This window comes from Engystomops pustulosus, chromosome 5, assembly GCF_040894005.1.
Source record: "Engystomops pustulosus chromosome 5, aEngPut4.maternal, whole genome shotgun sequence".
Taxonomy (NCBI): domain Eukaryota; kingdom Metazoa; phylum Chordata; class Amphibia; order Anura; family Leptodactylidae; genus Engystomops; species Engystomops pustulosus.
Genome location: NC_092415.1, coordinates 56,476,513 through 56,502,114, shown reverse-complemented (window position 1 = coordinate 56,502,114; position 25,602 = coordinate 56,476,513). Strand labels below are relative to the sequence as shown.

General features: G+C 42.0%; 1 protein-coding gene across 3 annotated transcripts in view; it reads left to right on the top strand.

Moving 5' to 3' along the window:
* Positions 1–5,592: 5,592 nt before the first annotated feature.
* Positions 5,593–25,602, top strand: part of TAF4B (TATA-box binding protein associated factor 4b) — a 60,029-nt gene continuing 40,019 nt past the window's right edge. For 2 of the 3 annotated variants that reach the window (XM_072152036.1, XM_072152035.1), the window contains exons 1-7: positions 5,594–6,360; positions 8,367–8,512; positions 12,169–12,285; positions 16,364–17,065; positions 18,353–18,475; positions 20,362–20,451; positions 25,193–25,444. In XM_072152036.1, the coding sequence (XP_072008137.1) occupies positions 6,114–6,360; positions 8,367–8,512; positions 12,169–12,285; positions 16,364–17,065; positions 18,353–18,475; positions 20,362–20,451; positions 25,193–25,444 (1,677 nt within the window). In that variant the 5' untranslated portion in view covers positions 5,594–6,113. Of the gene's footprint in view, positions 6,361–8,366; positions 8,513–12,168; positions 12,286–16,363; positions 17,066–18,352; positions 18,476–20,361; positions 20,452–25,192; positions 25,445–25,602 lie in introns of all 3 variants that reach the window. The other variant, XM_072152037.1, reaches the window with a different exon arrangement.

The window sequence follows — 25,602 nt, the reverse complement described above, 5'->3', positions numbered from 1 at the left end:
CTGGCAGATGGTGAAGGGTAGACCCTTGATGTTAGCAGCAGCTAGGATCACACGTGGAGACAGGGTTACCAACCAATGCTTGACCTTGCTGCAAAGTAGGATCACATAGTGTTACATTTAATTATAAAAGGTCAAAACTTTAACCCTTCTTTCACATGCAAATTACACTTTAGCTGCAATACCACTCGTTGGTAGCATGAGATTAGGGATTAGTGCATTGGCAATAGAAAGAATAGCACCCAGAACTATGCACGCTCTGCTTGCTAGACAGGGAACCAATGGAAGCAGGCCATTACACGTGCATCAGAATTATCATGCAAACACTACTGGCACAGCAGGTTGCCTGCTCTGAGCAGCTTCCTGGAAACACATATGTGGAAAAGTAACTGAACATTTTTTTTCTGCTTTTCTGTTGCTCAGGTTTATCTTAAATAAATCAGCTATTTAAATAAAAAAAAACTGTCACAATCATCTCTGACCTAGAGGCCGAGGCCCGCCACCTGTGCACTAGCGGCGCGTTATGAACGCGATGCTAGCTGAACGTGTGAATGCGTCCTTACCGACATGTGACGTACTACTACGGCTCACGGCTGAGCCCTCTCCATACAAGGTGGGCATTTGCAGCATATTGCTGGAAATGTATTAACCCTTTAAATGCCTCTGCCAATCATGGATTAGATCGCTGTGACGTGACGTCATCGGGGGGGAAGGAGGGGGGCGTGATCGGTTACCATGACAGCTTCGGGTAACCGAAGACCCAAGGCTGTCTGTTTTTAACCTATTAATTACAATGTGCTATTTTTAAAAACATATCTTAAAAAAAAAAAAAAAATTCCAATCAGCCCCCTTTCCCTAGAAGTCATATAAGTATAAATAAACAGTAAAAATCAAAAACATGTTAGGTATCGCCGTGTCCCAAAATGTCCAAACTATCAAAATATAATAACGTTTTTTTCAGGTTGTTTAACCCCGTACTGGAAAGTGGCGCCTAAAATACCACTTTTTTGCAATTTTGGAAAATATAAAAAATTCTATAAAAAGTGATCAAAAAGCCATACAGTCCTAAAAATGGTAGCATTGAAAGTGTCAGCAAAAGTCAGAAAAAATGACACCACCCACAGCTCCCTACACCAAAGTATGAAAAAGTTGTTTGAGCCAGAAGATGGCAAAAAGAAGTATTTGGGATTAGTTGATAGCGACCTGATACCCCTGAGGAAGCAAGACGAAAAATGTTTTGGGTGGTGTCCACCTTTGGTCTGTGTATACTTGTATATGTGTTCCTTGTCCTATGTAATTCCTCTGGGTTATGTGCAATTCTTGTTTGTAAGCAAATCCCTTGCCTAGTTCTGAGCACTAGACTTTCTATACAAACTTATTGTGATTTATTTGTTATGTACCGTATATACTCGAGTATAAGCCGACCCTAGTATAAGCCGAGACCCCTAATTTTACCACCAAAAACTGGGAAAACCTATTGACTCGAGTATAAGCCGAGGGTGGGAAATGCATTGGTCACAGATCCCCCCCAGTATATAGCCAGCCCCCTATAGCAGTGATTGCAAACTTTTTAACGGCCGCGTGCCCAAACTGCAACTCAAACCCCCCTTATTTTTTGTGAGGTGCCAACCAAAAGTTAAAGCAGTAACTTATTGCTCCCTGTTCTTCAACAACTTTCAATCAGATTGGCCTCCTGAGGACAGCAACATAGTTATTTCATCATTTTAGCTTCTTTCCAGGGTCCCTCTGTACACAGAGAATTGTGGGGCCAGCAGGAGGTCCTCCAAAGATAATTCGGCCCTGTCTACTCATTTTCCCTCTCCCTACAGTTCTAAGTAGAGAAGAAAGTATCAAAATATGACTGAAAGCAGCATCTTTGAAGTGGCTTGCAACTGCAGGAAGATTCTTTGAGTCCTGTCTGATGTGCTGGGGTGATGGCCCGGGTGCCCACAGAAAGGGTTCCGAGTGCCGCCTCTGTTCGCCACCACTGCCCTAGAGTATACAGCCTGCCCCCTGTAGTATACAGCCTGCCCCCTGCAGTATATAGCCAGCCCAGCTTGCCCCCAGTAGTATACAGCCTACCCCCAGTAGTATACAGCCAGCTCAGCTTGCCCCCAGTAGTATACAGCTTGCCCAGCCTGCCCCCAGTAGTATACAGCCTGCCCCCAGTAGTATACAGCTTGCCCCCAGTAGTCCCCAGTAGTATACAGCCAGTCCCCAGTAGTATACAACCAGTCCCCAGTAGTATACAGCTTGCCCTCAGTAGTATACAGCCTGCCCCCTAGTAGTATACAACCAGTCCCCAGTAGTATACAGCCTGCCCCCAGTAGTATACAGCCAGTCCCCAGTAGTATACAGCTTGCCCCCAGTAGTATACAGCCAGTCCCCAGTAGTATACAGCCAGTCCCCAGTAGTATACAGCTTGCCCCCAGTACTATACAGCCAGTCCCCAGTAGTATACAGCTTGCCCCCTGTAGTATACAGCCTGCCTAGAATTTAAAAAAATAATAAACTTATATACTCACCCTCCGGTGGCCCCGATGTGCAGCGCTGCTCCCCCCGTTGTCCGTGCGGCTCATCTTCTGGCTTCCCGGCTTTTCTTATGTCACAGAAGACGAGCCGCATGGACATCGGGGGAGCAGCGCTACACATCGTGGCCACCGGAGGGTGAGTATATAAGTTTATTATTTTTTAAGCCCATTAACTTAACTATTGACTTGAGTATAAGCCGAGGGGACGTTTTTCAGCACATTTTTTGTGCTGAAAAACTCGGCTTATACACGAGTATATACAGTATATTTAGTGATTTTGACCATTGGTGGACCTTTTCTGTGTATGTTGTCTTTTTAAATGGATTTATTTTAATTGATCTAATAAAGTGTGATTTTTATGCTTTCTGCATTTTGTTTTTTTGTTTCGCCTTTTTTGTGGTGTTATTTGATTTTGGAAATGACCCATTGGGGAACATTTACTTACCCGGTCCTTTCGCGATCCCCGAGGTGCGTTGTTCGAGGAGGATGAAGTCCAGCGCAAGATCGTGCTTCCATTTTACTGCTGAAGTCCGCCGGAGTTAACCTTCTTCTTCCGGGTGTATGTGAGTGCATTGTCTTGCAACACAATTTGAATTGTAAATCCTGCGCTGATTTGTGTCGCATGCAAGTCGGCAAATCGGAAATAGTCGGGAAACCCGATGAAAATGTGCCGTGCGGACCCTTAGTAAATGTGCCCCATTGTGTCCGTGCCCCCTATTACTTGTATTGGTGGTCATAACTAAAAGTAAATCAAGCTGTCCACTTAGGCAACACTCATTAAAGGAGTGGTTCTGCAGGTGGGGACCGCCGACCACTTTTCAGTACCAATGCTTTCTGACTGATGGCTTGGTAAATTCTGAATAACGTTGGTGCTTTCACGCTTGTGGTAGCATGAGACAGACCCTACCACCCACACAAGTGGCTCAGGTAGTGAAGCTCATCCAGGATTGTACATCAATGAGAGCTGTGGAAAGAAGGTTAGCTTTCTCTGTCATCATAGGGTCTAGAGGCTGGAGGCGCTACCAGGAGACAGGCCAGTACACCAGGGGACATGGAGGGGGCCGTAGGAAGGCCCAATGTCCACAGATGGGGGTTGTGCTCACAGCCAAAAACCGTGCAGGATGATTGCCATTTGCCAGAGAACACCCGATCTAGCAAATTTGATGCTGGCAGCCTGAGCTCTTTACAGATGAAAGCAGGTTCACAATGAGCACATGAGTCTGGAGAAGCCATGGAGACGCCTGCTGCCTGCAGCATCCTTCAGCATGACCAGTTTGGCAGTGGGTCAGTAATGGTGTGGGGTGGCATTTCTTTGGGGGGCCGCACATCCTTCCATGTGCTCGCCATTGGTAGCCTGACTGCCATTAGGTTCCCGAGATAACATCCTCAGAGTGTCAGCAGTTCCTGCAAGGTGAAGGCATTCATGGACTGACCCGCTCCGTCGCCAGATCTGAATCCGCACGTGGAGGCCACACACAATACTCATTTTGACTTGTTTTAAGGACATTACATCAAAGTTGGATCAGCCTGTAGTGTGTTTTTCCATTTTCATTTTGTGGGTGACTCCAAATCCAGGCCTCCATTGGTTATTAAATTTGTTTTCCATTGATGATTTTTTTTGGGATCTTGTTGTCGAGCACATTCAACTTTGTACGCTTTCAACAAAATCTTCAATACGAATATTCGTTCATTCACATTCTTTAGGATGTCTCATTTAAGTGTTCCCTTTATTTTTTTGAGCAGTGTATATTAGAAAAATGTTTACAACACTCCTCCCATACACACAATATCAATATCAAAGGGGGGGGGGGCAATCATGAGCACTTTTTAAAAAAATTTCCATGGACGAATTCCAGTAGACATAACATAAATGGCAGCATCTGCCATGAGGCGGGATGAAGTCCCTGCCTCAGCAGACAGATTGTGGACCCTTTTTGGGGGCAAAAGATTGCTGAAAATCAATTACATCAGCAACTTTAAGGCGCCAATGTAATTGACAGGCAGAACGGTGCATTTCAAAAAATCAATCTGTGCCTTGTCTGTGCTGCACACTCCTCAGCTATCATCCCCCACCTTTATGCCCCTGTACAGCTCCTCCCTCCTGCTCGTGCACAGAGCTCACAGCCTGGGTAGCTCACATCAGGGGGACGGAGCTGTACAAGAGCACAAAGGTGGGAGCTGAGCGCTGAGCAGTCTGCAGCACAGACAAGGCACAGGTTGTTTTTTGAAATGCATCCAAATGAAAGCCCAACCCCTGGGACTACACAGATGATTCTGTCAGGATGCAAGGTAAGTTATAACATACAATTATATTGTAATACAAATGCTTAGAAAAGGCAAAAAGCCATCTTTGCAATCCAGATGTAATAGGCTTCTGCAGCCTGTCTTTAGTTAAAATGAGGTCTCTTGGGACACGTTCCCTTTAAGAAACTTGTCTTCATGGGAATGCCCCTTTAAGTACTCTTCAGGGTCATATAGGAAGGTACAAAAAGGTCAGGGGTTAAGTGAGCCATCGGCTCATTGGGGGAAGCCAACTGCCGTTGTTCACGAAAAACACGACCAGTGCGCTTTGATTCTGTTTTAAAACAGAGTCAAAGCGCAATCATGTGAACACGCTCTGAGGGTGTTGGAGGGAGGGGCTACTTTTAGCTTAAAGGAAACCTACCACTTAGTATGGCAGGGGTAAGCTGTAAGTACCGAGCACCAGCTCAGGGTGAGCTGGTGCCGGTACTTACTTTCGTTAGTGTTAAAACCACGGTATCGCGGTTTTAACACTTTTTAAACTTTAGGGCAGAAGGGGCTTCGGCGCTGCGCGCGACCGTGCGCGCGCAACATCTCCGCTATTTCCTATGGAGGCGCGCGCACGATCGTGCGCACGCAGCGCCGAAGTGTCTTCTGCCCTAAAGTTTAAAAAGTGTTAAAACCGCGATACCGCGGTTTTAACACTAACGAAAGTAAGTACCGGCACCAGCTCACCCTGAGCTGGTGCTCGGTACTTACAGCTTACCCCTGCCATACTAAGTGGTAGGTTTCCTTTAACTATAAAAGGAATAAGCCAAAATTATTGGGTATTAGCAAGTGATGACACAACACAAGAAAAGAGCCTCTATACTGAGCTTAGCACCTTATTATTGAACCCAAGCCTCAGCTTTATCTGTCAGGCGCGTGTACCACCGAAATACTCCTCAGATTTCCCCAAATAGGACAGGATCCTGCACTAAAAATAAGGCTTATTTAAGTCCTATTGACGTAAAGGGAAGTAAATGTGACACGTGTGTCCTGTGTGAATAGGGTCTTTTCAAAACATCGCGCGGCAGATATGAAACGTATTTTACTCGGAATATAGGAGGAAACAGAAAGCCGCTGTGTACACAGGACCGGTACCGCAGCAGCCGTCACTCCGCGTGACCCCGCCCAGCTAATGCCGGCACTATATAAGCATGGCGGAGGTGGCGACGTGCTCCAGCACGGGGGAGGCCGCGTTACCTCAGGGGCTGAAGGAATGTGAGCAGCCGTGTAATACACTACACTGACAGTAAAGCACATTGTCATTACTATCACCCTCATCATTCTAAGCTGGATGTCATGCATGCCAGCGGCTCTCCAGCTGTGCCCGCCGCCCCGCTCACAGTCACAGCCAAACCCCCTGAGAGTGCCAGTGCCGTGCCCGCGGTACCGCCAGGTGTGTGCACGCTGGTGACTAAGGTCGTCCCCACTAATCAGGCGGCCAAAGTGAGTGGTGCACCTAATATGACAACACCGCAGCAAGCGGCCCCCCTCAAAGCGTCTCACACCACAATCCAGCTGCCCGCCAACTTCCAGATCCCCCCAGGTGAGTGAGTGGTCCTGCACCCTGATCTCTGTACACTGTCAGCAGCACAGCAGAGCACGGCAGGGGCTACTCAGTCACAACAGGACGCATCGCTTCAGGACTCTTCACTATTTTTGGTAAAAAAAAAAACTAAAAAAGTTCTATTTTTGAGTGACACAATGATAGAGAAGAAATGAAAAAGTTTTCACCATAGTTGTTATTTTGTGTAAAAGTGTGCCGCGCACCACATGGCATATACGGAGTTACTTTCTGTCTATTTATTATAATGGTGATGTCAAATGTGGTATTTTTTTTTTTTTTTTTTTTTTTTTTTTTTGTAGTTTTGCATAATAATGGCTCATCTTGTTGAGATTTGTTTTCTCGTCACACAATGTACTTCAAAGTAATAGAAAAAGTTTCATGTTATATTCTATATTATAGTCTTTAGTTATGGAAAAAATGGAAATTTTGTCCGAAATTTATAAAAATTATTCATTTTCAAAGTTCTAAATTTTCTGCTTTTCAGGCAGATAGTAATAGCAACCAAGTCGCTTTATAAATAACATTTTCCAAATGTCTGCTTTACATCGGCTTTTTATGCATCTTCTCTCTTTTCTAGTTTGTTAGGAGGTTCAGAATTTTGGGTGCAATTTTTCAAATTGTTATGAAAATCCTCAAAACCCTTATTTAGAGGCACCTGCTCAGTTTTAAGTGACTTTGAGAGGCCTAAATAGCAGTAAAACCCAGTAAATTATGCCATTTTAGAAATTTCACACATGTGTGAAAAATCAACTTGAAGTTTTAGATGTTAAAACAATATGGAGGTATAATTTACAAGCTGTCATTTTTTTCAGACAATATATTAATTTTGGCCAAAAAGTAAACCATCACAAAGTATTAAATGACGAAAAACTCCACAAATTTTGATACCCAATGTCTCCGGAGTATGAGGATGCCCCATATGTGGTGGTGACTGCTGTACGGGCGCACGGCCGGGCATAGAAGGGAAGGAGCCCCATTCAGAGCAGATCTGCAATGTCACATTGTACAGGCTATAAAATGTTTATTTTTCTGTAATTTGGACATAATGGGGATTGTTTTTTTGTGCCAATGAGATCCACTTTTCAGGTACATCTTATTGGGGGTTCAATATATAATAATCAGATTTTATTAACTCTTTCTTGGTGGTTAAAAAAAGAATTTTTAAAATAGTTTTCCCGGAAGTTCACCATACCATAAAAATAATGTGTTATCTTTATTCTATGGGTCTTCACTAATATGGCGATACCCCATTTCTATTTAGTTTTTTTATGTGGTTAACTTGTTTTGCAGAATATAGAACTTTTGTGAGAAATTAGCTTTTTTTGTATTGGTGGGCATAACATTTATATTTTTTGTTTACAGATCTGTTTTAGAGCTTTTTTTTTTGTGGGACAAGCTTCTTGGTATTATGTCGGGGTAAATGTTACATTACCGTATGAGTTTAGGGACAATTTTATTGTACGGGATGTTACGGAAGTGGTGATACTCCATATGTTGTATTTTTTAGTGATTTTGATTGTCACATGGGGGAACTTCAGGGGCATTCTGCATAGGCTGACCTTAGCACATTAGCAGGCATTTACCGCTGGCAGCCCTGGGGTTCTTCATTGGACCTCATGGCTGCCATGACAACGATCAGCAACGCACTGTAATGCAAATGTTAACTTTTAATTGGGCATATCTCTATTCAGCTGATCTATTGCATTTTGAAACGCATCCATTCAACACTACGTGTGAATGCACCCTTAATAGATGTTTGTAAATTACCTAATATTCTGTCCCCCACACTTTTAAAATACAGGAGGTAAAATGGCCAAGCCCTTTAATCAAACCATTATAGAGTGTATATCATTTTATATTAAAGGTGTTGTCACGCTTTTTGTTATTGATCCTTTGAATAAATTATCATTATCTGCTTAGTTCCCAAAATTCACAGCAATGTTTGTATACCCTGTGTTATATTAATATGTCTTCTGTTTCTGCAGGTACTGTTCTTATAAAAAGTAGCAATGGGCAGCTTATGCTGGTCTCTCAGCAAGCTCTGGCCCGCGCTCAGGCCCAAGTGCAGAATTCCAGCACAAGACCCGCCTTATCTTCCAGCGCTCCCACCATACAGATCTGCAACATACAGGTAGCAATGTATACTGAGCGTGTTACCTTTTATTATACAAGATCATTTAGTCTTCATTGCGGCTAATACTGTATTTTATAGTGGTTTCTGGATTTTAAGAGAAACTTTGTATACATTGAAAGGAATATTCCAGTTATTTTTTAACCACATTAGGCATGCCTTTTGGACAGATGAGCATTCAGCTACTGGGATCTCCGCAGGTCATGAGTAGTGAGTGTATATAGTATAGTGTCTGCTCCATTCACTTCTTCAGGTCTGTCTTCAAGGATCTCTCAGATATTTAGTGTGGGAGGAAAGCTATATTGTGATTGAGATTTCTGCAACAGGACTGCAATCCATTTAGTGAGGTCCGTGAGTGTATGGACCCTAGAAAAACTGAATATTTTTTTTTTTTTTTTTATAAGAGGAGATTTGAGATGTTTTATCCTTCTGATTGCAACTTCTTTCCATCCAAGAATCCGTGTGAGTAAACAGTGTATCAGTGTATGAACATACACTTACATGAACTTGAATGATAGCAGATGCTGGAGCCAAATGATGACTCCACTTGTCACGGGCCAGGCCTATTATACTATATATAAAGTATAAACATTGTAATTCTATGGAAAATAAATTATTCATTACAAAACCCGAAAAAGGAAGATAAAGCTCTTGTATAATCTGCTGGCCATGCATGACTTTCCATGGTGATGACAGGAGCTTCTTCGGGATTGTTATCCAACGGTGTCAAAAGAAGCATCCTGTATTGGTACAGGTAAAGAGCAGTGCAGACTTCTACAGATAGATGGCAGCATAGTGCAGACATACCATAGTGTACTAGAGAGAACCCAGCAGTATATTCACTGCAGTATTGAAGGGGTCTGACTATTATAAAAATTTAGCAGCCAGACTGGGGAAGGCTTTTTAAAAAATTAAAACTACTCCATCGCTCAAAGTCTCCTGTGCCGCAACCTGTTGGTTCCTTGTTTGTTAACAGGGACACAACAGCTCCACTCCAGCAACTTCAGGCAGGAGGGCACACCCAGCTGTCTCCCCTACCAGCATAGTATCAGGCGCTGGCACAGGAGACAGGTGGGCGTACCAGCCACCAGTGAACAAACAGCGGCATGGGTCGAGGCACAGACAGCCCCTTTAAAGGTGTAGTAAAAGTCATGATAAGTTTATAATCTCAGATTCTGTCCCACTTTCTATCAAAATCAATACCCACCTCACTGAAGATACTTTAAAGTATATTTAAAGGAAATCGGCAGCTGCAGACTAAATTTAAATGGCCTCAACGGAATCTTTTAGATTTCTTCAAATCCAATATGCTTTTAGGTCTGATTACCCAAGGGAGAATGTTATATCCAATAATAAAATTATTTGCATTATTGAAAAGAGATTAGATTCCTCGGGGGTTATTTCAATAGTCTATCGGTATATACTGGACCTTATTTTGGAAGGATTTCCTTATAGAAGTAGTGGACGTTGGGAGGGGGATATAGGACATATAGCAAAAGATCAGTGGAAAGGAATCTTAGATTACGCTCCCTCTCTCTTAGTGAAGCTCTTTGGTTATCACAAATGTACCTGCTCTACAGAGTCTATAGAACCCCCAAATTTATGTTAGACATAGGAGCTAGGTCTGATGCTCACTGCCCTCGTTGTCATGCTGAGATGGCAGATTTACTCATCATGATCTGGTCCTGCCCAAACAGAGGGTTTCTGCTAGGCGGTGGTATATGATGAGGTATGTTTGGTATAGTTTGTGGTTTCTACCTTTGTGTGCTGGGATATGTGGAGGACCTACTGACCACGGCGGTAGGCAAAACTGCAGTGGCCCGCTTTTTATATATGGCGCGTAAACTAATTGCCCAACACTGGCTGGACCCGGTCTGTCTGACCAGGTAAGAATTTATCAAATTGGCTAATCCTGTTGGAGAAAGGGATCTTTCACAAATGTGGGATCTTGAAGACATTTTTATAAAATGTGGTTGCCATGGAGAGAGTCTGGCTTGGGTTCTAGAGAGCTAACCCCTTAACGACTTGGTCTCATATGATATTACATATTACCATTTACATAGGATGCCCAGGATCCTGGGGTGTGTATATTAACAATTGTTTGAGCCAATAAGATGCTCTGATACCCTCCAATGTGTTTATGAATGTTTGTTTAGTCTCTAACAAACTGAAAAAAATCTCTAAAAATATGCTAATAAAAAGTTTATGGGGAAGAGAAAGTGAGCATAAAAGTGTAATGGAAAGCACTAACACAGGTGTGAACCTGGACTAAGATGCCAATAACGTGTTATCAGCAGTGCCAGTCATTGCACAGTATATTCGATGTGAAGAATTTAATGGCATGGCCGCATTTGGAATTCATTTGGAATTCTTTCCCAGTACATTACTTGGAATATAAAATACAGTCAGGTCTTGTAGACAATAAGCTCTCACACAGCTCTGCAAAAGGAAAAAGTTATGGATTTTTTAAGGTGTGGAGAGAAAGATGGAAATGCAAAAACCAAAATGGGCTAAGTTGTTACGGGGTTAAAAGCCATACTTTCATAAGTCCTATATATAAAATATTTATATTTCTATATTGCTGAATCCAGTATACTATAGCGGTACACTAGCACTCCCTCTTTCCAGCAATAGTCACAGCAGACCTTTCCTCTTCTCATTGATGTAAAAGCAGTTCTCTCAGCACTAATAAAAACGTTTCAGAAGACTATATTGTAGACCAGTGATGGCGAACCTTTTAGAGGCCGAGTGCCCAAACTACAACAAAGACCCGCTTATTTATCGCAAAGTGCCAACATAGAAATGTAATTTGTGATTTATATTCCCTTCTCTGTCACAGTTTTCATTGATACCAGCACTCTGAGGACAGCAATAAAGCAGAAAATAGTCCCAGGTAGAGCTGTCACTTTAATATAGCTCTGTGCACAGCAAGTCCTGGGCTGTCTGGGACTGCAGGAAGATACCTGGAGTCCTCTCTGGTGATGGCCTGGGTACCCACAGCAAGGGCTCTGAGTGCCACCTCTGGCACCCGTGCCATAGGTTAGCCATCACTGTTGTAGACCATAGGTGGGGTAACAACAAATTACCATGTGTATAATATTTTTTGTTTTCATCTAATAATCTTATATTTTGGATCTTTAAAGGAAATCTACCATCAAAATGAAGCATGATAAACCAGGGACACTTATTCATAGATCCAGACACTGTGCCTGTGGTAATTTTCTTATTTGTTATCCATGGTCTCCTTCCTTCCAAAATCAACCTTTAAAACTATGCTAATGAGCCTGAGGAACTACCCTAGCCCCTCTGTGATTTGGCATTATAGGCTTTTACACTACCCCCCCCACCTTCCCTAGCACTGCAGGAAGTTCTCACGTCCCAAGTGTAACAACATGTAAAGTTAGATCACAGAGGGGCTAGGGTAGCCCCTTGGGCTCATTATCATAATTCTAAAAGTGTATTTTAGAAGAAGGATCCATGGATAACAAATGTATAAGATGATTCCATCAGTCACAGGGCCTGGTTCTATGGGTAGATGCCCTAGGTTTATCTATACTCTGTTTTGATGGTAGATTTCCTTTAATATAAAATGTATATATCATGTTCCATTATGTAGAGTTTTTAAATTTATAAATTTTTTTTTTGTTATTTGAAAGAATTCAGGAAACACACTGGTCTCAAATCTAGCAGGCAAAGAAAAGGCTGCACCTTTATCTGCATCCATGACCCCTGTGTCCCAAACAGTAACTTTTCAGGGCTCCAAGTTAATACAGGTATGTATGTATCACTTACAGCCAAACCATCTGCTGTATGATAGTGGGAAGCGCTGAGTAAATTCAGTGACTGCCCTGCTTGATAGACCTCATTCTGTAGACACACACTAATACAGAGAGAACTGTCAGTCACTATGTGTGGATGGGGTTATGAGGTTATTGGACAGAGTAACATTACATTAGCCATAACCCTGCTCATCGCAGCTTGTGTGAATTGAACTCGCGGGATCTTGCTGAGTTATAATGCTTAACCTGGACTTGCTGTATAAGTACTGACATAAAGCTACATATACTGTACTGTACTGTATGGCCTTTCTATACAGTATTTGTACAAACAAAATAATCATGGGGCAGATTTATAAAAAGTATATAAATGTGCAATGTTAGACTTGACTTTTCTACCATCAAAATCAAGCATGATGAACCAGGGACACTTACTCATAGATCCAGGCACTGTGACTGTGATAATCTTGTATTGGCCTCCTTCCTTTTAACATCAACTTTCATAATTATGCTAAGAAGTCAGAAGGGTCCAGCGGGGTGGGGGGGGGAGTGATGTTGCCAGAGTCCCTCTGTGCTCTGGCTTCACAGGCCGTTACACTGTCTCACTCTCCAATTTTTGGATGGGAGGAGGTGATGGATAACAAATATAAAAAGATTCCAGCAGTCAGGGTGCCTGGATCTATAACTGAGTGTCCCTGGTTTATCTATTTTGATGGTAGATTTTATTTAATATAAAATGTTTTTTTCCTCCAAAGCTTCTCCCCCTTTTATAAGGCCATTCTCCTTATAAAGTACTAGTCATAAAGGAAGGTACAACCCTTGATAGTTGTTGTGTTAACTATAATTTTCCAAGGCGTCCCTGTGATGGCCCCAACTGGAGGATGACCCTTGACCTCTGTAGGGACAGGAAGCAGAGAGGTTAAATGCCCCTCCCCCGCATCCACACTCCAGTGGCTTACTGTCCCTACACAGTGCAGGGAGTGGAGAGAAAATTCTCTCCTCGCTTCCCGTTAGTTGGGATAGTGAGGGGGGAGCGCCGAGGCGCGGGGATTCGTCCCTTACCCCACTCAGTTCGGGCCTCGATCGGGTCACGGCCCTTTACTCTGCCTCAACAAACTGTGTCTTCCGCTCTGCCCGCAGCTCCTGGAGCCTAGGACATCCGGAACGCGATCCGTTGGCGCATGCGTGCACGTGGCAGGCTTCCGACTTCGGCGTCTACTTCTGGTGGAGTGACGAAGAGGAGCGCGGGGCGGTAAGTTTAAATAGCTCTAGCGTGGTACTCGCATTGATCTGAGGGATAATCTTCGTACCGGAGCATATCCCTTTCCTGCCTGCTTCTGAGATCAGGTTTTTTCTGGCAATATTCAGGTCGGTCTGCCTTGCCTATATGTGCGTTATACACATCGGTATTCTGTGTATTTTGACATGGGTCACATTTATGGTATAGACCCTGGTGGATCTCTCCTGGCTCACCTTTACCAGGTAAAATCTTGCCGTTTTAACCATTGCAGAGCTGAAGCCCAGTCCAGTCTTAACCAGGCAACCATCTCGGAACCTATTGCTCCAAACAAGTACGTCCGTTACAGGAGGTTGAAGATGGAGACCGTAACTTCTGCTTCTGCTCTAATCCAGCCTCGGGCGTTCATGTGTACGATAGACCTGAAGAATGCCTACTACCACGTCCCAATATACCCCAACTTTCAGAAGTTTCTCAGGTTTGCAGTATCATCACCAGAAGGGGAGGAAGCCCACTTCCAGTACAAAGTTCTTCCCTTCGGAATATCTTCTGCACCAAGAACATTTTCGAAGATAATGGTCGAGGTAGTAGCTTTCCGAAGGAAGGAAGGAATATCTGTACCTTCTAGTAGTAAGTGCCTGAAGACAAGAGCTAATTCTTCTCAGGGATGTCACTATAAAGACTCTTCAACAGTTAGGCTGGATAATCAACTTGGAGAAATCCAACCTAAACCCAAGCATGGATGTAGTTTTTCTAGGAGTGCTGATAGACTCCACACAGCAGATGTCCTTTCTCCTGCAAGAAAAAAGGGAAAAGCTAATACTCCAGATAGCAGCGTTCCAGAAAAGAAAATGCTGCTCCATAAGAGAAGCAATGAAAATCCTCGGACTCATGACAGCATGCATCCAGTGTGTACAATGGAGTCAAAGGCATACAGGGATGCTTCAAAATTGGGTGCTGGCCTCCTGGGACAAAAATCCTCTTCATCTAAACCAGAAGGTGGAAATTTCCCTTTTAGTCATACGTTCCATGGATTGGTGGACAGACTCAACAAATCTGAGGAAAGGAATACCATGGCATCCCTGGCCAATCACAGCTATTCAGACAGACGCAAGTCTGTCAGGATGGGGAGCGAACGTTGCAGGTCATCCAGTTCAGGCACTGTGGCCAAATTCAGTAAAATCCCATTCCTCGAATTATCTGGAACTGAGAGCAGTGCTAGAGACCTTAAAAGCCAGCTATATTCAGACAATGTCACCATGATGGCATACCTACATCACAAAGGGGGAACCAAAAACCCAGATCTCCTAGAGCTCTCAAGCAAGATCTTTGCCTGGGCAGAGAACAGTGTTCGCTCCCTCTCCTCCATTCACCTAAAGGGAGAAGAGAATCAGGTGGCAGATGAGAAAAATCAATCAGAATGAGTGGTGTCTGAACGAGGACATCTTCCATAAACTAATAAAAAGGTGGGGACAACCAGCAATAGACCTGTTCGCCGCCAGCAAGAACGCGAAGCTTCCATGTTTCCTCTCTCTGGAACCCACAGTTCCCTTCAGCCAAAGAGATGCGTTCAGCCAGCCTTGGAACGGGCCGCTGCTGTATGCCTTTCCTCCAATACCTCTTGTGGCTCCAGTTATTCAAAAGATCCGGGAAGACCATGCGAAAGTTATTCTAGTTGTTCCTTGGTGGCCAAAGAGGAACTGGTTTCCCTGGCTAAGGAAGATGGCCCTAGCAGATCCTCTTCTGCTACCACCTGGGATCTGTCTCTGGTGTTGAATCATCTGATGGGGCCACCATTTGAACTCTTAGAGAGTGTTAACCTTAGGGAACTAACCCTCAAACTAACCTTCCTTATAGCTGTAACCTCAGCTAGACGGTTAGGGGAGATTTGGGCTCTCTCCCTATCTTAGAATATTGGAGGACAGAGTAATTTTAACTCTAGATAAAACCTTCACACCCAAAGTGTCTTTCAGTTTTCATTTTAATCAAGAAATTGTGTTGCCTTCCTTTTGCCAGAATCCAAAGAACGGTAAGGAGTCGGCATGGCATACACTGGATGTGAGGAGATATCTTCTCCACTACCTGGACATCTCCAAACCTTGGAGGAAGGACGACAACATCCTCCTGCACTACACTGGGAAGAACAAGGGGAAAATAGCTTCCAAGGCCTCTATTGCCCGATGGATCCGGACTACCATCAAAGAAGCATATGTTACTAAGAATATAGACTGTGAAGGCCCACTCAACCAGAGGGGTAGCAGCCTCATGGGCTGAAAAACGTGGGGCCTCTCTAGTAGACATCTGCAAAGTGGCTACCTGGTCTAGCCAGTTAACGTTCTCAAGACACTGTAGGTTAGATGTCCAAAGCGCTAGGGATCAGGCCTTCGGTAGGAAGGTCTTGCAGGCCTTTGTCCCCACCTAGAAATACATGTTATCTGGTACATCTCCAGTTGGGGCCGTCATGGGGGACGCCATGGAAAAGGAGAATTATTCTCACCGTTAATTCGGTTTCCATTAGTCCACCATGACGGCCCATATATTTTTCCCGTCCCCCTTTTTCTATAAGACCAGAGTTGTCTTAGTAATGTTATTATTTTGCCTGTTTTAACTGTGTGACTATAACATACAATAAATGGGTTGCATCCACAGCCGGTGTAGTTATTTGGTAGCCACTGGAGTGTGGATGCGGGGGAGGGGCATTTAACCTCTCTGCTTCCTGTCCCTAAAGAGGCCAAGGGTCATCCTCCAGTTGGGACCGGTGGACTAATGGAAACTGAATGAACGGTGAGAATAATTCTCCTTTTTTCTCTCTTCTAATCTGTTTTTCTTGTGTTCCAGTCTGCTGTTGCACCAGGTGGAATTGTCAAGGTCTCCTCATCTATTGCTTCTAAGGCAAATACCTCGGTTCCCGGTCCTACATTAGTTAGGATTTGCACTACTCCTCAGACTGTAGCTAGTAGCCAAGGTGCCCCTACAGTAATAATCAGAGCCTCTACTCCTCCTGTAACTCTATCATGCACGTCACCTGCTCACACAACAGTTGCCACATCCACTGTGGGCACCAAAGGCCCATCTGCCCTAGCGTTAAATTCCAACACTGTCACCGTTTTACCTGTTAGGACTTCAATATCCCCAAATACTCCCATTGCAGTTAATACTTGCAGTCCAGTGGCGATGCCAACTGCTACTGTTTGTCCTTCCCAAGTGCCCGCACCGCCTGTGGCCTCTGTTTTATCCATTCCCGCCAAACAGGCAACAACAAATGTAGTTGTCATCCCACCAAGTGGTCCTCCAGCTGTAACTAGTGTTCCAACTATCAAAATAACAGGCGGTAAAACATGCAGTGCGCCTACTCCAGCTGGAACACCAATCATAGTAACCAGCATACCCCCAGCGACACCTATCGTTACATCGTCTATCAAGGAAAACCACCAATCGGTGCAGGTACAAGCAAGTGTTCCACCTGCATCCTCCAACGTGAATTTGGGCAAAGCTGGGACTCTGAGCAAACCACAAAGTGCACAGCCTGCAAGTACCACGGTAAGTGTACATGTTCTTTTATTAGACAGGGGTTTTCCAGTATTTCCTGTGTTTTTTCAGTTCTGCTAAACCAAAGTTTGGTGGTTTAAAATGTGTCATTGTGTTAATGTTTTAAAGCCTAACCAGAAATTTTGATCATTTTTAATATTTTGTATGTGTGGGGTGTTATGAACCTTTTTTTAAAATATACTTTAATAGAGGGAACCTGTCATCACAAAGGTCATTTTTATGAACTGACAAGTTCTAAAAGCCCTATGCATTATAAAACTGCCTTTTTTAAAATCTTCCCTATGCTTTATAATTATTTTATTTTACCTTACCTGTCTTACCCTTCTCAACCCTCCCTAGGACTCACCACACACTGCTGGCAGGGAGCCAGGTAAGGTAAAATAATGGATTATAATGCACCAGAAAGATAAAAAAAAGGGCAATTTTGTAATGAACATACTAAAAATGACCTTAGTGGGGACTTGTTCATTTTAAGAAATTCTGCTTAATTTGTAAAATATGAGGCTCCAGAGCTGCCACCCTTAGAGATCCATATTCCAGCCTGTGTAGGTTGTGTCTATGGAACTGCCTATGAGCTTACATGTAATCTTCCAGAGTCTGTTTAACCCCTTAACAACCTGCTCCTTTTTTGTTTTTTCATTTCCCTTTTTCACTCACCACCTTCAAAAATCTAACTTTTTTATTTTTACACATAAAGAGCTCTGTGATGGCTTGTTTTCTGCATAACAAATTGCATTTCATAGTGACGGAATTTATTATTCCATGCCGTTCACTGGGAAACGGGAAAATTCCAAATGCAGTGGAAATGGTGAAAAAACATTTCTTGTGGGCTTGACATGTCTACTGTATTCTTTGGGTCGGTGCAATCACAGGGATACCAAATTTGTATAGGTTTTATGTTTTCATACACTTACAAAAATTTTAACTTCCTGTACAAAGGAGGCCCGTGAGCCCTCTCCATGCACCTGTCGTTAAGGGGTTAAACAGATCTGAGAAGGGAAAATGAACCTCATGTTTGAAAATTTATTGCTCATAGCATCTGCAGCAAGAGGAGCGGAGAGGGAGAGAGACCCATCTTCAAAACACAGCAACTATCTCTCAGGTCACAGCTAGAAAAAACCTTCATGCCATACGCATCAAAGAAATAACTGGTAGTGGTTTATTAAGCCAATTTCTGATGACAGGTTCCCTTCAAGTTCATTGTTGTCCACATAATGGTAGCAGTCTGTGTGCAGCTTTGTGCTTTGTTATTATGTATTTTTTTTGTCTTTTAACTAGGAAGTCTTGGATAATGTCAAAAAGTGCAAGAATTTTCTTGCAACATTAATAAAACTGGCATCAAGTGGACCTCAGTCTCCCACCATGGGTCAAAATGTAAAAAACTTGGTGAAAAACCTGCTGGTAAGATTCTATTACTCTTGTGATTGTATTGAACTTTTTTTTTCTTTTGAAACACAATATTTTTCATTTCCATGAGTTTTCTGCTTTTTGACTGGCAGAAAAGTGCGGTCTGCTGATCCTATGAAAAGAAAACCTGTTGTACCCATTAGAATCAAATAGTATTAGACTAAGATTAACTCTGAGCAAACATCTACCCCCACAGAGGATCATTTCCCCCTGTTACTAGAGCCCTAGTTACAGGTGCAAACCAGAAGAAAAAAAAAATGTGGAAATGATCCCCAAGAGTTTTCTTATGACTTCAGGTGGGACATAAAAAGTTGAAACGCACAAACACATCACATATTAAAGAGAACCCGTCATGCAAAATAACCCCCCTAAACTAAATATATTTTCATAAACTGCCATTAGAGAGCATTGCCTCTATCCCTTCATTGTCCCTCTACATGCCTGTAAACCTAAGCAATGAGGTCCTAAAGCTGTATGCAAATGACCTGTGAAATGTCCAATGAAGCATTAGCATATTCAAGCTGTCCACTCTATTCATGAGTGGGAGGTATAGCCACACCCCCAGTGACTGACAGCCTGTATAATGATGTGAGGCTGTATAATGATGTGCTTCCTGGTGCTGGCGCCCCCTGCAGCCTGTGTGTGCATGTGTGTGTGTATAGGAGAGATACAACAGCTCCAGGCAGCCATGTTATAGCAGAACATGTCAGATTCATGTGTAGCTGATGTCTGTGTCTCTCACCTGTATATTAGGAGGATGCAGCATGTCAGCAGATGCAGCACAGACACTAGCCATGCTTTACTATACATTACACACAGACATGAGCAGCGAGAGGGGAGGGGTAACAGGTGTGACATCACTGCCTCTGACCATGTGACCAGCCTCATTTACATGATAAAGAATAGATGATTTTACAATGATTAATGTATGAAATAACTAGATAAAGGCTGGGATGGATCCTTGTGAGCTGCTTCAACAGGTAGTAGTGACAGGACTAGTGGCACAGACCACATAAATAGACAGGTGTCCTTTAATAAATATTTAAAATACACATTGATATTCTCCAATAAGAAAAGAAGAAATCCCTGCTACACTATAAAAAAACATTGCCATAGTCGTCCCATTTGGCCCAGACTATACATATTATATATCAAAGCAACCGTCTAGGAAATTAATTTATAATGGTCTTTAAAAAAAAAAAAAAAAAAAATATGTAGTATACATTACAAAAATATATATATTTGTAACTTTCACCCCCAAATAACTAAAAATGAAGAAAAATGGTCACTTAATTTTTTATTTTTAACTATCCCTATGTGTCATTAAAAAAACCGCAGCAAAAATGTTTACGGTATTGCACAAAAGTAATATATATACTGGAGTAGAAGTCGAGTGTTTTGGCACAAAAAATGTGCTGAAAAACCCGAACTCAGATTATATTGGTATACCCTAGGCTTATACTGGAGTCAATAGGTTTTCCTAGTATTTTGTGTAAAAATGAGGTGCCTCAGCTTATACTCGAGTATATCCAGTATGAAAATTCGTTAGAAATGCCCCGATTAGTAAAGCCTTTTAAGGCCTGGTCAGAAAAGGGTCAAGTATATTGCAAAGTTTTCTATGTGCAATCATAGTGTCTTTAAACATTTAGTTACAAGTTCATAATTTCATAGGAAGCAAGAACAGCTCTCCATGGCTTCTATAGTGTAGTACTTTATTTACATTGCCGTTTGTTTTAGTTATAGTTTTAAGGCAATGCTTTGGTGTGTCTGCAGGTGTCCAGTCTGTTTTGTAGAGGCTGGTCCTCAAATAAATTGGTGTTTATGAGCAAAATCTGTAATTTAAAAAATATATAATAATTTACAAATTTTGTCTATTCAAGGATTCCCAACTTGAGCCTGAAGAATTTACTACAAAACTGTACAAGGAGCTGAAGTCTTCACCGCAGCCTTATCTAGTGCCTTTTCTGAAGGTATTATGCGGCTTTCTTCTGCACTGTAGAATTTAAGATGCACATTGTATATGTAAAAATAAAGTTGCTATATATTGCATTAGTTTTACTATCTCCTGTAGATGCTTTTTTTTTTTTCCTTGTGAAGAGAGAGATCCTTTATAAGAGATCATTGCTTATGTGTGTTCCCATCAGACTGGCCACATTCCTAACCACTTCTTAAAAAAAAGGGCCACGGTGTGAATGGAGGATCTGATGTTGTTCTGACACTGTTGACTCCTTATTTTTTGGTGTTTTATCTGTCTGTAACTTGTCCTGTACAGTGTCGATTTGGGGGTTCTATTTATGTTCCTCTAATTGACTTTCATGGTTATTATTTTCAAAATATCTTTGCTAATTGCATCAAATAAAAAAACCCTTATTGGTCCTGTTCAATTACCCCACCCATTTAGCCCCTCTAGTGGTCCCGGCCAGTGTCTTCCCGTTGTTTTGCACAGTACGGATGTTATTGGTACATACAGGAAAATTTAGTGCTTTTTTTTTTTTTTAAACAACTTCTTTGCAAGAATGGTTTACATCCCATCTGGTTCCTTTATTAGGAGCTGAATAAATATTATATATTTTAGAGTCTTTATTAGTATTTTACATATTACTACAATAAAAATGATACACTTAATATGGGTAGAATATACAACATCATTACAACTTTCGCAGATTCCATACTTGTTAACTTTGATATATTCATCACAAGGCATATAAACAAGGCATGTATGTTATACCCAGTACCTCCCACCCCCCATCATGGAAAGAAAGACGGAGCGAGAGAAAAGAAAAAAAAAATGTTAAAACTTTAATGCCATGCTGACCAGATACTGTGCCATTAACGTATCTGCCCATCCTATGATGCATTTTTTTCATACTGGGCCACTCTCAAGGTAAGGTTGTACCATAATTCCTTAGGAGGTTCTTTGTCGCCCCACTTACGTGCAACACAAACTAGTGCAAGGTTCATAAGGCTTGATATTACATTTTTTGAAATTTTAGTTGCCCCTTCATACTCAAACTGAAAATATCTATTCTCACTGATGGAATACAATCCAGACCCAAGATCCCGAACGTGTACTCAAACACCTCCCTCCAAAACTTCCCCATCACCGAGCATTCCCATATAACATGTAAAAAACCTGCTTCCATCTTGTTACATTTATTGCTTCTTGAATGTTCCCTAATGTTCATTTTACATAGTATAACAGGAGTATAGTAAACTTAATACACCATGTTCAACTGTACAACCCTCTAATTCCAAATAAGTGAACAACATTTAATATTCTTATATACTTTTCCCCATTCCTAACTCAAAAATCCCAATATCCAAATCCCATTTTGCTCCCGTGAAATATTTTGTTTGATTAATCTTTCACAATTTATTTGTACACGAACGATTCCCTGAGTGTTCCTTACCGATTTACAAACTCCAAACCCTCATGTGTTTCTTTTAGTTTAATCAAATGTTTACCTTTCTTCAGTACATGTGAGGCTAAATTCACACTGCCGTGAGCCCGCTGCACCGTAGCACTGCGGGCACACGGCAGCGAGGGGAGAGGAGGAGGAGGTGAGCGCTGCTCACCCCCGCCCCCCTCCATAGGGATGTATGGCCGCGGCGCCGTAATACGGGACATGTCCTATGTTTTCCTGGGCTACGGAGCGGTACGGTGCCGCACGTGTGCTGCACCGTACCGCTCCCGTAGGGCGCCGGGAGCCCATAGAAGTGTATGGGGGACGTATATCGGCCGCATATACGTCGGCCGTATATACGTCCCCCATACTGTAGTGTGAATGTAGCCTGAAAATTGCATACACCTTTGTATAACCTATATTTCCGCTTTAGCTCCTCAAACGCTACTACGATCTCCTCAAATACAGTTTGTGAAATATGTTTTGCCCCTTTTTTTTTTTTTTACTCCAAAACCCACAATCGGTATCAATTTCATATCAGGCAAATTATTGAACCACAAAAATGTTTCTTCTTCTTTGCACTGCAAATATTTTTTTTTATTTTCTAACCATGATCTGAAGAGAGATTTACATATTTACCATTTCGAAAACTGTTCAGCCAGCAGAATAGACGATTCAAGTAATATAATAATAATAATCTTTATTTATATAGCGCCATCAAATTCCGTAGCGCTTTACAAATCATAGGGGACATATACAAATATAATATCATATTACATTACAGAGTACAAACAGTCATATGGAACAATAAGAGTGAGGTCCCTGCTCACAAGAGCTCACAGACTATGAGGATGAATGGGGGGGGGGGGGGGGCACAAGAGGTAAAAGAGGTTGTATAATGGTCCAGCTATTCTTTATAAGGGAACAATATAAAATAATTTAATAGATAATTTAATAAATACAAATTCTGCTGCTTGAACCAGCTATCAGCCGTCATCTTATTAAAAGGGTCCATGGTGAAAAAGACTGCAGAGAAGCCTGGAGCTTGGTATATATCTGCTGTTTGCCGGTTAACAGACGGGAGATAGGACATAGGATGGATTAGTAAAGGGAGAGTTGACGTTTCTTGCTGTTAGTGAGTATGAAAGGCTTTCCTAAAGAGATGGGCTTTAAGAGCACGTTTTGGAGGGTGGGTATTAGTCTGAGAGTCCAGGGAAGGGCATTCCAGAGAATTAGAGCAACTCCTGGAGACATGCATGAGAGGTACGAATTAAGGTAGAGATTAATCTTATATCACTGGAAGATCAAAGAGCACGGGAAGGGCAATAGACTGAGAAGAGAGACAGGAAGGCGCAGCATTATTCAGAGCTTTGTGGATGAGGGTTATTATTTTTAAAGTGAATATGAAAGGAGACGGGCAGCCAGTGCAGTGATTGGTACAAACTGGAGGCATCCTTGTAGCGTTGGGTCTGAAAGACCAGCCTCGCTGCTGCATTAAGAATAGATTGTAGAGGAGAGAGATAAGTGAGTGGAAGACCAATTAGAAGGGTCAAGTAACTCAAAGTTACTAACTTTACCATCTGCCAGTCGTACTAAATAGGATATGATTGGATTTCATTCCTATTTGGCCAAGTTTCCTGTTTGAGCTGCCAAATAATATCCCTTAAAAACAGTAGGCCTAAGCCACCTCCTTCGATTGATTTATATAGGTATCTCATCTTTATTCTAACCCTCTTTCTCCCCCACAGCAAGTCATTCAGAATAGTCTCCATCAGCTTAAAAAAAACCTTTGTCTATCCAGATGGGACATGCTGATAATGTAAATAAGATTTTTGGAAGTAAAATCATTTTAATTAAGCCAGTTTTATCGGCTTTTGTCAATGGCAATTTACTCCAGGTCACCATTTGCTTCTTACAGCAAAGGGTTTTGGATTCGTACTCTAAGTCACTTAATTTTTGTTTAATAATTAGTGCCTAGATATTTAAACTGATCCAAGCAAACGAGTACTTTATTATTTGAGAAAAACGCCTGCACTTCTGGACATAATGGCAAGAGTATAGACTGAAAATTTCTCCCAAATTCCTTAACTAAATCAAATACTCTAGAGACAGATTGCAGGGAGTCACTCAGATATAATACCATATCATCTGCATACAAGCAGATCTCATCTTTTATACTACAACAGCCCCCTCCCCACACATCCTGACATCTCCCCTTAATCATGATGGCCAAGGGCTATGTATATATCGATCGCAAATAAGAGGGGATAAGGGACATCCTTGGTGAGTACCACTGGATATTGGGAAATATTCAGACAGAATGGGACAATTGTACATGCTCTTCACAAAGCAAATACATTTATTCCCCATACCAAACCTGGCCATAACTTTCCATAGGAAGCTCCAACTCCTGTCAAATGCTTTAACAGCATCCAAAGACAGGATGGAGCGGAGGTCCCCCCAACAGATTTGTATGGCTGAAAATCTCCTAAACATGCATTCGCTTATCCTCCTGTCCGGGATAAACCCTTTCTGATCACCATGTACAATGTCCTGGACTACTTTTTGTAATCTGTATTCAGTAGGGATATTGGACGATACTATCCCACTTCCAGCAGATCTTTTTCTTTCTTGGGATTCAAAATAATATTGGCTTTTGCCATTAACCTTGAAACTGATCCTAATTCAAACCCAACAGACATTGAAGAATCTCTTTTTTTTTTATATATATCTTTTATGAAAACTAAAAGGAAGTCCATCCGGACCCGGAGTGGAAACCCTGGCAGATGAATTTAACGCCGCGAATATATATAATGCCACAAATATATATATTTAGTTTCGGGTACCTGATGCATGTTGTAGCTGCAGGTCGCTCTATGCCGTAGGAAAAATAAGCTGAACTCCAACCCATTGAATAGTATGTTATCATATTACACAGCAAAGATTTGGGGACCTTCTTGCTCTAGATAAAACAGTGGTAGAATTTGTGCCCATTCATGCTGTTGAAAAATCTGTGTTAGAATCAGAGTGGAGTCACATTTCATTTCACAATGAAAAATCGCCCATGGGATCTCCCTGTTTGGCACCCTTGGCATTCTTTATTAGGGTCTTCTGCCTGGCAGTATTGTTATTATGTTCAATTTTAGTATTATGCTCTCTCATTCATATGTATGTATGTATGTGTGTGTAATAAAAATATATATATATATATATATATATATATATATATATATATATATATATATATATATATTAGTGTGTGTAACTGTATAGATTGTTTAATTGGATCGTCTTTCTCTTCACATAGAAAAGTCTTCCTTCACTGCGCCGCCTGATGCCGAATTCCCAAGAATTTATCTTGCAATGTGGACAACCGAACCCTCCGCCACAGACCGCTGCTACAAATTCCCTTTCTTTTGTTAAGATAACTCCATCGTCAGCCGGGCAGATTGTAAAGCCGATTGTTTCTACAGCATTGGCTACTATGAAAATCCACCCAACCACCACAGCTGTGCCCCAGTCTTTCAGTACATTGAAACCTGTCAACATAAAACAGGTGGTAAGAGAGTCAGTTCTCCTTATGTCTCATGCCTGTCCCTTGATGGTTCATATTTATATAACCTGAACAATGAAGAACCGTTTTCCTTTATGAGAATGTTAAAAAAAAAATAAAAAATCCTGCTTTCTTAAAAATGGAAAAACAGGAAACCAACAATG